This window comes from Lepus europaeus, chromosome 7 (genome assembly GCF_033115175.1).
Source record: "Lepus europaeus isolate LE1 chromosome 7, mLepTim1.pri, whole genome shotgun sequence".
NCBI lineage: Eukaryota > Metazoa > Chordata > Mammalia > Lagomorpha > Leporidae > Lepus > Lepus europaeus.
Window position 1 is genome coordinate 15,526,305 of NC_084833.1, and position 13,733 is coordinate 15,540,037.

The window sequence follows — 13,733 nt, forward strand, 5'->3', positions numbered from 1 at the left end:
TATAGATCTTTATCTTATAAAAATCAAGTTAACTTGGATTGGATTGAGATGGCGGAGTAGGGAGGGAGCTTACAGCTCTGGTCTAGAAAATAGCTTTAAAAAAAGTGGAGAGAGTGCAGTCTCAGGGCAGTGTTAGGAGATAACAGCAGAAAAGACTCCATGCAAATTAGAGGGGCACAGAGGATCTATGTGGAGGGTGTGGACACTCACAATCAGTACCCCAGCAGTTGAAATCCTCTGCACCAGCTTTGGAGAAAATTGGGGCCGGACTGCAGCATCCCAAGTCACTGGTGATAAAGCTGCAGAAAAAGTCAAGAGGGAATTTCGTTCCAATCCAAATTATCAGGGATAGTGTACTTGTCAAACTAGAGGAGCAAAAAAAAAAAAAAAAAAAAAAAAAAGGTAGGGGGGCACGTTTCTCTCTCCCAATCACCCTGCAACAGTGTCCTGTAACAAGGCCATACAAGCAGGCAGCATTTTGGACAAATGTAACAGCTGCTCCAGCTCGTGTCCCTGTCCAACCCAACAACATGTCAACTCCTGAGTCTGGCAGGAAGAACTGATGGGGGTCTGGGTGCTCGTGACTGTGGGAGGCTTGTGTGTAAGGATGGTGAAAATGCTGAGGCTGAGAGGCTTTGAAACCACTGAGGCTGTGTGGGAAGGCACAGGGTATGGCTGAGACTTGGGGCAGTCACTGTGGGAGGCTCCATCAGCTCAGGGATCCCTGGTTCCCTGGAGAGGGACACTGCTGGGGAATCTGCATACACTGAGGACTGCACAGATCCTTTGTGTGGTCCTATGGAAGTGTGGATGAACATTATGCCCACTGAGGCTAGCACCCAGGCACTGGTCTCTTTTGAGGAGAAGAAATGAGCTGAGTCCACACCAACAAAAGAAAACCCCCCCCTCTGAAAAAAAGGAAAACAAAAAGAGATTTACCGTGTTCAACCTGGGTGTCACCTTAACAATCTTTTTACCCTGAAGCAATGTACAGACCTCCCTCACCACACCCACTACATGCCTCTAGCAATTCCCTGAAAGCAGACAGTCCACTAATCCACACAGTCCAAAGATAAAAGCAACCACAGCAAGAAAACAAAGAAACCAATGACTATCTCCACAAATAACAGATAATAACCAATTTAAGAAACAAGAATAAGGAACACAACATCATGCCTCCAAAAAAATACAACACTTCAATTCTAGTCTGTGAAGATGAAGAGTTTAAAGAAATTCCAGAAATGGAATTCAAAAAATTGATCATAAGATTACATAGAAGTTGGAGCGGACAGTGCTGTAGCGCAGAAGTTAAAGCCCTGGCCTGAAACGCTGGCATCCCATATGGCTGCTGGTTCTAGTCCTGGCTACTCCTCTTTCAAGCCACCTCTCTGCTGTGGCCTGGGATAGCGGTATAGGATGCCGCAAGTCCTTGGGCCCTGCATCCCGGTGGGAGACCCGGAAGAAGCTCCTGGCTCCTGCCTTCGAATGAGTGCAGCTCCAGCCATTGTAGCCACTTGGGGAGTGAACCAGCAGATGGAAGACCTCTCTCTCTGTCTCTACCTCTCTCTGTAACTCTTTCAAATAAATAAAATAAATCTTAAAAAAATTACATAGAAGTTATCAGATGCAAATGCACAAACTAATGAAAATTGTACTTGACATGAAAGAAAATTTCTCGACCAAATTGAGCTCTTAAAGAAAAATCAAAATGAAATCTTGCAAATGAAGAATTCAATAGAACAAATAATTTTTTTTCATAAAATGCCAACTTTTTGCTGAATTTCAGGATGACTTTTAAAGATGTATCTATTTATTTATTCATCCATTCATTAATTTACTTGAAAGGCAATATGACAGAGCTAGTAGGAAACACTGACAGGGAGAGAGAATCTTCCATCTTCAGGTTCATCCCCAAAATGACTGAAACAGTTAGGATGAGTCAGACTGAAGCCAGGAAGCTGGAACTTCATTTGGATCTCCCACATGGGTGGCAGATGCCTATGTTCTTCAACCAACCTCTGCTGCTTGTCAAGGTGCACACTGGCACAGCTGGATCAGGACAGCTGCTACTCAAACAAGTACTCCACTAAGGGATGGATCCTCACCAGTTGTAACTTAACCTGCTGTGCCAGAATATTGCCCACCCCCAGAATGACTTTTAAGTCTGTATTATTCAATCAAAATTTCAAAATCGATAAAGAAAGCTTAGTTTTATTTCTCCTTCACATTAAGAAAAATAATCATCACTTGGGATAAGAAGAGCTGAGCACAGGAGTAAGAATGATCCCATTTAAACCTAAAAATATAGATTAATAATGCACTTGACACATTCATCAGGAATCAGTGTCACAACCAGTATTGTGGTGCAGTAGATAAAGCCAAGGACTGCAATGCCAACACCCCACATGTGGGCCTGTTCAAATCTCAGCTGTACAACTTCCAATCCAGGTCCCTGTCGATGCACCTGGGAAACCCTTGGAGAATGGCCCAAGCGCTTTGGCCCCTGCACTAAAGAGGAGACCCAGAAAAAGCGCCTGACTTAGGCTTGGCCCAGATCTGGGATATTGTGGCCATTTGGGGAGTGAATCGGCAGATGGAAGATCTCTTTTTTCTCTCTCCTTCTCTCTCTGAATCTCTGTTTTCAAATACATAAATCTTAAAAAAAAAAAAAAAAAGGAATCAATTTCAGGGCCAGTGTTGTGGCATAGCAGATAATGCTACTGCCTGCAGCAGCGGCATCATGTGTGGGCACTGGTTCATGTCCCAGGGGCTCTACTTTAGAAATAGCTACCTTTTAAGGGCCTGGGAAAAGCAGTGGAATATGGCCCAAGGTTTTGGGCACCTGACATATATGAGGGAGACCCGGATGGAGTTCTAGGCTCCTGGCTTCAGCCTAACCCAGCACTGGCCATTGTTGCCATCTAGGGAGTGATCTAGAAGATGGAATATCTCTCTATCTCTCCCTCTCTCTCTGCCTGTAACTTTGACTTTCAAATAAAAAAACAAATTATACATTAAAAAAAATCAATGTCTGGATAACACACATGAAAACTCCATTAGGGCCATTTGTGCAGTACAGCAATTAAAATGCTGTTTAGAATACCCATATCCTGTGTCAGAGTTATTATCTCAAATTTACATGCAGTTTCCAATACCGCTTCCTTCGAATGCATACCCCAGAAAGCAGCAGATGATGACTCTAATACATGAGTCTCTATTATCCAATTTATGCAGACCCAAATTGAATTTCAAGTTCTGGGCTTTCACTTGTCCCAGAACATTCTGGTGGACATTTGGCAAACAAACCTATGGATGGACAATTTCTGTCAGTCTCTCTGTCTCTGTCTCTCTGTGTTTCAAATAAAATGAAAATAAATAGTTTTTAAAAAAGAAAATTTCAGAGTACTCACTGTTTGTACCAATATCATACAAACCAAATTGTTGGAATAAAGCCTCCCATGATCTACTATTTTCAGGACAATAGAGAAGAATCACATTTTTTTTTTTTTTTTTTGACAGGCAGAGTTAGACAGTGAGAGAGAGACAGAGAGAAAAGTCTTCCTTCACCCCTCAAATGGCCACTACAGCTGGCACTGGGCCGATCCGAAGCCAGGTGCTTCCTCCTGGTCTTCCATGCGGGTACAGGGGCCCAAGCACCTGGGCCACCCTCCACTGCCTTCCTGGGCCACAGCGAGAGCTGGACTGGAAGAAGAGCAACCGGGACTAGAACCCGGCACCCATATGGGATGCCGGTGCCACAGGTGGAGGATTAACCAAGTGAGCCACGGCGCTGGCCCCAGTCAAACCCAACAAAACAACTCTCTTGGCTTCAAGTTGAAGCTCTTGTTTCAAATGAAACCTAGCCATAGAGATAATAATATTCTACTATTTAATTTACTAAAAGCACATCTTTAACTAAAGTAGAAAATTCTTTGTATATATCTTGGCTCACTTACATTTTTTCAGAAAGAATTCTGACTCCTCCTGCCCAGATGTGTTCCTTATCACTTTTTCCCCCTTTTTGCTAAAATGTATCTATTCACTTGAAAGGCAGAGTTAGAGAGAGAGAAAAAGAAATCTTTCATTCACTGGTTCACTTCCCAGAGGATTTCAACAGCCAGGGTGGCAGGGCTGGGCCAGGGCAAAGCTAGAAGCCTAGAACTCCATCTGGATCTGCCACCCAGTAACTCCACCCAGGTCAGCCTCATGGCTGGCAGGGTCCAAGAAGTTGGGTTATCTTCTGCTGTTTTCCTAGGCACGTTAGCAGGGTTCTGGATTGGAAGGAGAGCATCTGGAACTTGCACTTATGCTCATGTAGGAGGCCAGCATCACAGGCAGCAGCATAACCCACCAAGCCACAGCACTGTCCCCACGTCCTCTATGTTACCACTTCACAGTTTGTCTTTTATAGACTATTTTATATGCTTTATAACTTCTCTATTATAATTTATTAATACATGTCAATACTTATGCATCATAATGTAGCATGAAATCCTTTGTTACATGGAACTACAGCAAAATGTCAGATAATATAAATGTGATAAAAATAAGAATTTAATTCACCATGGTAAAATATGAACAGCTATTTTCCCTTCCAGACAATTCATATCCTAATATAAATAGGAATAATATGTCTTCCTGAGCACTTACTATGTGTCAATTTTAAAAGGGCTTCATATTATAATTGAAATAGTTTGTTATTACACACTAACTCTTAGTATGTACTAGCGATAACTATAGTTTAATATCGTGTGATGAAATTTCATCTCTTATTTGTCCAAGAAGAGCTTTCACAATTACACTCGATTACACTTGTACCCATTCTGTCTGCATATTAAAATGGTTCTGAACACAGAAAAATGTCTGGAATCTATTTTTTTTTTTTGACAGGCAGAGTGGATAGTGAGAGAGAGAGACAGAGAGAAAGGTCTTCCTTTTTGCCATTGGTTCACCCTCCAATGGCCGCTGTGGCCGGCGCATCTCGCTGATCCGAAGCCAGGAGCCAGGTGCTTCTCCTGGTCTCCCATAGGGTGCAGGGCCCAAGGACTTGGGCCATCCTCCACTGCCTTCCCGGACCATAGCAGAGAGCTGTCCTGGAAGAGGGGCAACCGGGATAGAATCTGGCGCCCCAACTGGGACTAGAACCCCGTGTGCCGGCGCCACAAGGCGGAGGATTAGCCTGTTAAGCCAGGGCTCCGGCCCTGGAGTCTATTTCATCACATGCCTTATTACCATCCTTCCCAAGGAACTATACTTCAGTTTTTCAAATCATGCTCCAGCCTCCTAGAGTGTACCCAAGTTATCCTCCTTCCATGTGAGTTTGAACTCAGTGTAGGAGCCAGAGTGACACCGCTAAACAGGAGGTCGGATCATACCACTTTCCTTCAAAATCCCACCAGATTTTCATCACAATAAGAGTAAATATCATTATTGATGTTTACTGCTCTAAAGAGATGTTGTCCTCAGCCTCACATCTGTGAACTTATTTCTTATTACACCACACACATGAGAGAGAGAGAGAGAGAGAGAGAGAGAGAGAGGGAGAGAGAGAGAGAGAGAGAGAATGAGGGAAGGAAAGAGAGAGAGAGAGAGAGAGAGAGAGAGAGAGGTATCTTACGTCCACTGGTTCACTCCCTTAAATGGCCTTACATCTTCTGGTTCACTCCCTTAAAACAGTTGGGCCATCTTCGGCTGCTTTTCCCAGGCCATTATCAGGGAGCTAGATCAGAAGTAAAGTAGCTGGGACTCGAACCCTCAAATTGGCCCCCATATGGGATGCTGGTATTGTAGGAAGTAGTTATACCTGCTATGTTACAATGCTGAGCCCTGAAAGAGGAATCTTAATTAAAATTCAAACACTGCCTCAATGCAAGTGTTGTCTAAAAAGATATAACTTTCCACTGGCTATATTTGCCAAAACAAACTGATAAGGCATATTTTCTAATCATGTATATAAACATAAAAATGCAAGAAAAACATAGCTTACAAAAATGACCAGAAATTGACAAGAGTCCATAAACTTATGATATGACTTAATGCATTTACAAGATGTGAAATGTGCCCAAATAGTATAATATTAAACATCAAATTTTTATATTTAAAATATTTCTAATAACAAATGCAAACAAATAATCTCTACAAATACAGAATCTATAAAATATGTCAAATAAAAATAAATCATACTAGCTTTAAAATAAGAAAGAAGAGGCAAACAACATATTTAAAAAACATAAACAAAATAAATTTTGAAATTGAATGAGTTGAAAAATTTTAAATTAGTGTAAATTGTTGAATTATTACTTCCTATAATAGAGTGGCAACACATTTTACCCACACAAAAGTCATTTAGGAGAAATAATCAAATATAATTTTACAATGAAATCTTAACTTAAATTTCACAAAGCAAAAACTTAAAATCAATTTGTTTGGATGAAAACAATATATCCAGTAACTCTTATTAAAACTTTAACAAATGAACTAAAAGTCTAAATACATGAAAAATGAATTTTTTTAACTTAAGGAAATTTTAGTACTCTGTGTGACTAAACTTTATGGAATGTCACAAAATATGACTTTAAATTGTATGCTCAGTAAAATTTCTTATAATTAAAACTATAAAAATATGTCAAGTGTTTCATTTAGGAATTTATTTTTAAAGAACATTACAAATCTATAGAAACAAAGAGAAAGGCAATGATTTTTAAAAATCACAAAAATTTCAACAAAGATGTAATTTATAGAAGTTTATGTAGGAGCACATCAAACAAAAATTGCATTTTAAGTGTTTACATGGTGCACACAAAGACATCACTGCACAGATATTTAACATGATAAATGTGTTTTTAGTACCAAAGCATTGTAAAAGAGAAAGCTTTGATGATGCAAACACATCAAGGGCACATTCATCTCAGAGCTTTCAGTGAGAAAGACATTGGCTAGTTATTTTTTTAAAAACATTTATTTAATGAATATAAATTTCCAAAGTACAGCTTATGGATTACAATGGCACCCCCCCCCCCCATAACTTCCCTCCCACCCGCAACCCTCCCTTTCCCATTCCCTCTCCCCTTCCATTCACATCAAGATTCATTTTCAATTCTCTTTATATACAGAAGATCAGTTCAGTACATATTAAGTAAAGATTTCAACAGTTTGCCCTCACATAGCAACACAAAGTGAAAAATACTGTTGGAGTACTAGTTATAGCATTAAATCACAGTGTACAACACATTAAGGACAGAGATCCTACATGATATTTTTTTAAGAATTGATTAATTTTCTATGCAATTTCCAATTTAGCACCAAGGTTTTTTTTTTTTCATTTTCAATTATCTTTATATACAGAAGATCAATTTAGTATATACTAAGTAAAGATTTCCTCAGTTTGCACCCATACAGAAACACAAGGTGTAAAAATACTGTTTCAGTACTAGTTATAGCATTACTTCACATTGGACAACACATTAAGGACAGATCCCACATGAGAAGTACGTACACAGTGACTCCTGTTGTTGATTTAACAATTTGACACTCTTGTTTATGGAGTCAGTAATCTCCCTAGGCTCTAGTCATGAGTTGCCAAGGCTATGGAAGCCTTTAGGGTTCACCGACTCTGATCTTATTCCGACAGGGTCATAGTCAAAGTGGAAGTTCTCTCCTCCCTTCAGAGAAAGGAACCTTCTTCTTTGATGGCCCCGTTCTTTCCACTGGGATCTCACTCACAGAGATCTTTCATTTAGGTTTTCTTCTTCTTCTTTTTTTTTTTTTTTTTTTTCCAGAGTGTCTTGGCTTTCCATGCCTAAAATGCTCTCCTGGGCTCTTCAGCCAAATCCGAATGTCTTAAGGGCTGATTCTGAGGCCAAAATGTTATTTAGGACATCTGCCATTCTATGAGTCGGCTGTGTCTCCCACTTCCCATGTTGGATCGTATTCTCCCTTTTTGGTGGGAGACCAGGATAAGCACCTGGCTCCTGCCTTCGGATCAGCGTGGTGCACCGGCCGCTGCGAGCCGGCCACAGCGGGCATTGGAGGGTGAACCAACGACATTGGCTATTTTTAAGCTTGTAAATAGAGACAGAAAGATGAGAAAGAGTACATAAAGAATCACAAAATTTTATTTATCAATAATATACCATTATACAATTCCAAAATGGTAGAACTAGAGGAACTTACCCAAAAGCAGACAGTAACATAGTTCTCTATTTTATTTAACATTTATCAATATCCAGACCTTCCAACATTTTTCTGTAACTGAAATCTATTGCACTATTTTATTTTGATGAGGATGCAAACTTGTTAACTGTTTATATTTTTCATTTTAGCTATTGTCAATTAAATTAAAGTAATTTGGAAAACATATTACTTATAAACAGCAATTTTGCATTAAAATATTGCAAGAATATAAGACTTTTAGGACTATTGAAAACACTCATTATTATTTTCTTAAATACATTACATCCACCTTCTAAACAAATGGACCTGGAATTAATTTTAAAAGTTGAGGCTTAAAATTTCAGGGACTTACTAAGTGTAAGACAACTATCAATGTAGAAGAGTTAAAATCTAAATCCTCGAATGACTGGTTACCAATCCCATGTTTCTAAGGTCTCTAATTAATTTCTTCAATATATTACATAGATGATTTCTGAAACTGTTATCAATATAGTTCTAATTTATAAAGAAAAAACCTGAAATTCGATTCTGTGGTGCAGTTTCAAATGTAGCAACCAGATACTGTTGATTATGTACATCAATTACTCTTAAATAAATATATATAAAATCAAGACCACAGATATAATAACTTTCTGACGTTCCAGTTATATTATGGATTTCTAAAAGCTTCTCCCTGGAAATTTCCAAGATAATGATTTGTTATTAAAAAACATATCAAAAGAAATAGAAATTAAAGGATTTGGCTGTTTTCAGATAGTCACTAAAAAAACCACACAACAGAAAAAAAAAAAAAAGAAAGAAAGATGACTTTGGATGCTTAGCATATCAGTTACTTTATTTTCTGGGCGGTATCTCTTCTGTGTATGATCCTAAGAAGAGCATTCTTCACTTCTTTGTTCCTAAGACTATAAATGAGTGGATTGAGCATGGGGATCACAATAGTGTAAAAAACAGAAGCCACTTGATCCTTTCCCAAGGAGTAGGACTTACTTGGTTTTAAGTAAGTGAAAATCATGGTGCCGTAAAATATGGTGACTCCCAGGAGATGGGAGGCACAAGTAGAGAAGGCTTTTTGTTTTCCTGAAGTGGAATTAATTTTCAGGATAGTAGAGAGAATGGACACATAGGACACAGCTACTGTGATAAGGGACACCGTTAAAGTAAAACCAGCAACAATGAATATCATGATTTCAGTGTCAAATGTGTCAGTGCAGGACAGGGCTAGGATTGGGGATGTATCACAGAAAAAGTGGTGGATTACATTGGAATCACAATAGTGCAGCCTGCTCATGCAAAGCACATTGATAGAGGAATCCATAAAACCAATCATATAGGACCCAGTGACAAGGGCACGGCAGAGTCTTGTGGACATAATAAGTGGATACTGTAGAGGATTGCAGATAGCTACATAGCGGTCATAGGCCATCGAGGACAGCAGGAAACACTCAGCAGCAGCCAGGAAGACAAAGAAATACATCTGGGTGAAGCAGCCCTTGAATGAAATATACCTGATGGAGCTTAGTAAGTTCTCTAAGGTTTTGGGTGTGATGACAGTTGAGTAATTGAGGTCAAGAAATGACAGGTGAGTGAGGAAAAAATACATGGGGGTGTGGAGCTGGAGATCCAGGCGGATTATCAATATCATCCCCACATTCCCCAGCACAGTAACCAGGTAAATCAGCAGAAACAGCACAAAGAGGAGCAGCTGGATCTCTTCAGCATCTGTCAATCCCATAAGGATGAAGTCAGGCACATTTGTGTGATTCCTTCTACTCATTGTGTCCAACTGCTCTAAGATGTTAAGAAATCAAAATCTAAAGAAGAAATGATTTGAATAAGAAAAGGTCTTTTGTGTAAGACATAATCCATTTTGCATAATTAGCTTTGCTTTCCTAAAATTGATAGTAGAGTAGGTTTATATTGTAAATCTGCATTTTTATGAAAATAACTGCACAGAACATAAATAACTTATTTAAAATAACAGATACTAATTGTCCACTCTACAATTATACCGTGATTGGTAGATTCCCAAAGCCTGTTACTAATATTCGTTTCTGTTAATAACTAATTTTATAAATCTGATCAAAATACTGAATATACAATAAGCACTTGAAGAAAGTTTTTGATGAACCATTTATCATATTCTCCTTTCAGAAAATATTTGTACTTAATAAAAATGAATTTAACAATCAGAGGACTTTGATGCATAAAGTTATAAACCATTTCTAAGTAATAATTTCTAGAATTCATGGTGTTTTTCTCATATAACTTATTCAAAAACAAATATTCTCCAAAAATTTTATTTTCAAATATGAACATTACATGCAGACATTAATTCAATCAAATTTTTGTGTTTGCTGCTATAAATCCTGACATTCCTTAAAGAAGGACTAAATGACCAATGTGAAGTAGTGCTATAACTAGTAATGAAACAGTATTTTTACACTTTGTGTTTTTGTGTGGGTGCAAACTGATGAAATCCTTACTTAGTATATACTGAATCGATCTTCCGTATATAAAGATAATTGAAAATGAAAAAATAAGCTTGGTTTTAAATTGGAAATTGCATAGAAAATTAATCAATTCTTAAAAAAAATCATGTAGGATCTCTGTCCTTAATGTGCTGTACATTGTGATTTAATACTATAACTAGTACTCCAACAGTATTTTTCACTTTGTGTTGCTATGTGAGGGGCAAACTGTTGAAATCTTTACTTAATATGTACTGAACTGATCTTCTGTATATAAAGAGAATTGAAAATGAATCTTGATGTGAATGGAAGGGGAGAGGGAATGGGAAAGGGGAGGGTTGCGGGTGGGAGGGAAGTTATGGGGGGGGGGGAAGCCATTGTAATCCATAAGCTGTACTTTGGAAATTTATATTCATTAAATAAAAGTTTTTTTAAAAAAAGGACTAAATGAGAATTTCTCCTAAAGACCTCATTTTATTCCATCTGATCAAAGCATGGTCATTTTGTGAATAATACTTACTGTGAGCCAAAGCTAGTGAAAATGGAAATTCTTCCAATATTATCTGTATAGAATTTTTCAGTATCAATATTTCATACAAATAAAATACAAACACCATTTACATAACAGCACATTTCTGCTATGTGATAATGTTTTCTTTGAGAAGAGTAAATTTCACACCTTTGTGCATTCATTTGGTTAATTCTGAAGTCAAATTTACAACCTAGAAAGTTTGTGTGACTCCTGGTCAAATTGACAGTTTAGCAGGAAGCTCTGTCACAAAGACAGAAAAATACCAAGCAGATCCTGTGACTATAAACAGAGCATCTGATGCCTTGCCTCTCATCTGGATAATATCTGGAGCCTCCTTATGCAGGAGACTGATGATCTTGCAACACCTGGTCATCCTCAGAGACCAATTTCTAGAGAAGATTGCTTGGTGTGTTCCCAATGGCAAAAGTTCAAGGATGAAATGAAGCCAAGTTGGGTGTTGAACATTTAGACGTCCCCATGTGAAGCACAACACATTACTTCATCTTCTGTGATGATTTAAATTGCAGTTTTTATTTATTCATTTATAATTGACACCTAAGAGTTATACCTACTTATGGAGGAACAATGTGATGTGTTGTACATGCACACACGTGTAGTGATCAAATCAGTCAATTTTCAAGTAGGATGAGAGAGAAATTATTTACAAAGAAGTCTCTATTCTATGACTGACAGCATCAAGAACGGAATTACATCGCTTAGTAATTAAACATTTTTACAGTTAAAAGTTTCATTGTATCATAGAAATCACGTAGGTTCACACAGAAAAAATGAGAATACAGCAAAATATAAAGACTATGAAAGAAATTCTAAATTGCTGCTAATATGTTATGAACAAAATTATAATTTCTCCCAATTGTTTCATTTTGTACACATAATGATTACTTGTGGGTATAATAAGATTTTCAAAGCTATCATTATAGTGTACATTCAGTAGGTCATTTTCACTTTATTTCTAAATGGTTTTAAAGGTTTATTTATTTGAAAGGTAGATTTGCAGGAAGAAAGGGAGAGACAGAGACAGAGAGAGTGAGAGCACAAGCAAGGGCAAGAGGGCAGAGAGAGCGAGAGAGCTCTTCCATCCGTTGTTGCACTTCCTGAATGCCTGCAGCAGCCAGAGCTGTGTCAGGTTGAAGCCAGGAGCCAGCAGCTTCATCTGGGTCTCACATGTGGATGCGGGGGCCCAAGCACTTTGGCTGTCTTCTGCTGCTCTCCCAGGCACATTAACAGCTGGATCAGAAGTGGAGCATGCCAGTATAGCAGGCAGCCGCTTCACCTGCTGTGCCATATTGTTGGCCCCAATGTATAAAATTTCATAACATACCATAATAGATGCTATATTAACCTTTTATAAATCCCACAATTTTAGGAATTACATATGAGGTGGTGTGTTCTATTTCAGTGAGCTAGGTGTTCACCAGCTGATAAATAGAGATGTTGAGACACTGAAATAGTGTAGACTCTCCATTTGGGTTTGGCAATGTGACATCTATGTTTGGCATGCACTATTTGTGCAGCATGTATTACAATTTAATGTAGTTTTTCATTTCAAGAAAGAAAAATGAGAGCATAAGAAGAAATCTGTCATGAGAGTAGTAAACATTTTGTCATCAAAATAGCGAGGTCAAGGTAGACATCAATGAAAATTTCATGATGTAGCCAAAACTGGAAGGACAGAAGAAGGGTTTGTCAAGAAAGAACAGAGGGAGACAAGTTCCAGAAAGGAGCCATCAGTAGGAGCAGTGAAGAAGGGACCATGTGTATACAAAAGGATGACATTTTTTGATGTTACTTGAGGCGGTTGATGGTACAAAGAATATGAAGAATTTGTATTGATGATGATAAGCACTGTGTGAAAAAAAAGAACAAAAGAAAGAAAAGGCAGACATGGGAATTTAGGAGCTTTCTCATTTTAAAAAGAATGTTTAGGGAAGTCTTTAGTGATCAAGTCACACTTACAGAAAAGAAGTAGAGAACCTTTGAAGTTCTTGGAGTGAGGATCCTGAAAACCAATATCAATGATCTACAAAGCTAGCTCCTTTATCATGATGCATCTTATCACTTTATTTTAGTAAAAATTGCATAAATTGTATCATTGAGGTCACTTCAAAGAGCTCATAGGAATATTGTATTAAGATAATTTTTTCCAAACAAAAATGTTATAACTTATGAAATTCTTCATAATGTGCATATTCTAAGAAATTTGGATGGCCTTCTCATTCATACTGTTTCAAAATATTTTCATTCCTGCATAGAATTTTTAAAAAGACCCTTAGCCTTTATAAACAAGGGAAACAAGAAGATATCAAAACTCAATGCAATTAAATTTGTTTTAGTTTCATTGACTAATTTGTTTCTTCAGGCATTCAAGAAATATTTTTTTAAATAAAGCAGATTATGAAAAATGATTTTAAAAAAGGTCTTAGGGTGCCGGTGGTGTGGGGCGCTTAGGTCAATCCTCTGACTGCTACACCAGCATCCTGTATGGGCACCAGTTCTAGTCCAGGCTGCTCCTCTTTAATCCAGCTCCTTGCTATGCC

The 13,733-nt window shown here is 38.0% G+C and overlaps 1 protein-coding gene across 1 annotated transcript; it reads right to left on the bottom strand.

The window, feature by feature from the left end:
- Positions 1 to 9,001: 9,001 nt before the first annotated feature.
- LOC133764271 (olfactory receptor 8H1-like) lies at positions 9,002 to 9,949 on the bottom strand. The gene has a single exon (XM_062197942.1). It carries the CDS (start codon positions 9,947 to 9,949, stop codon positions 9,002 to 9,004), a length of 948 nt encoding a protein of 315 aa, XP_062053926.1.
- Between the last annotated feature and the right edge of the window lie 3,784 nt (positions 9,950 to 13,733).

What these genes read in the sequence shown, in the direction of transcription:
- LOC133764271 (XM_062197942.1), bottom strand. Translation starts at nt 9,949, where the DNA reads ATGAGTAGAAGGAATCACACAAATGTGCCTGACTTCATCCTTATGGGA.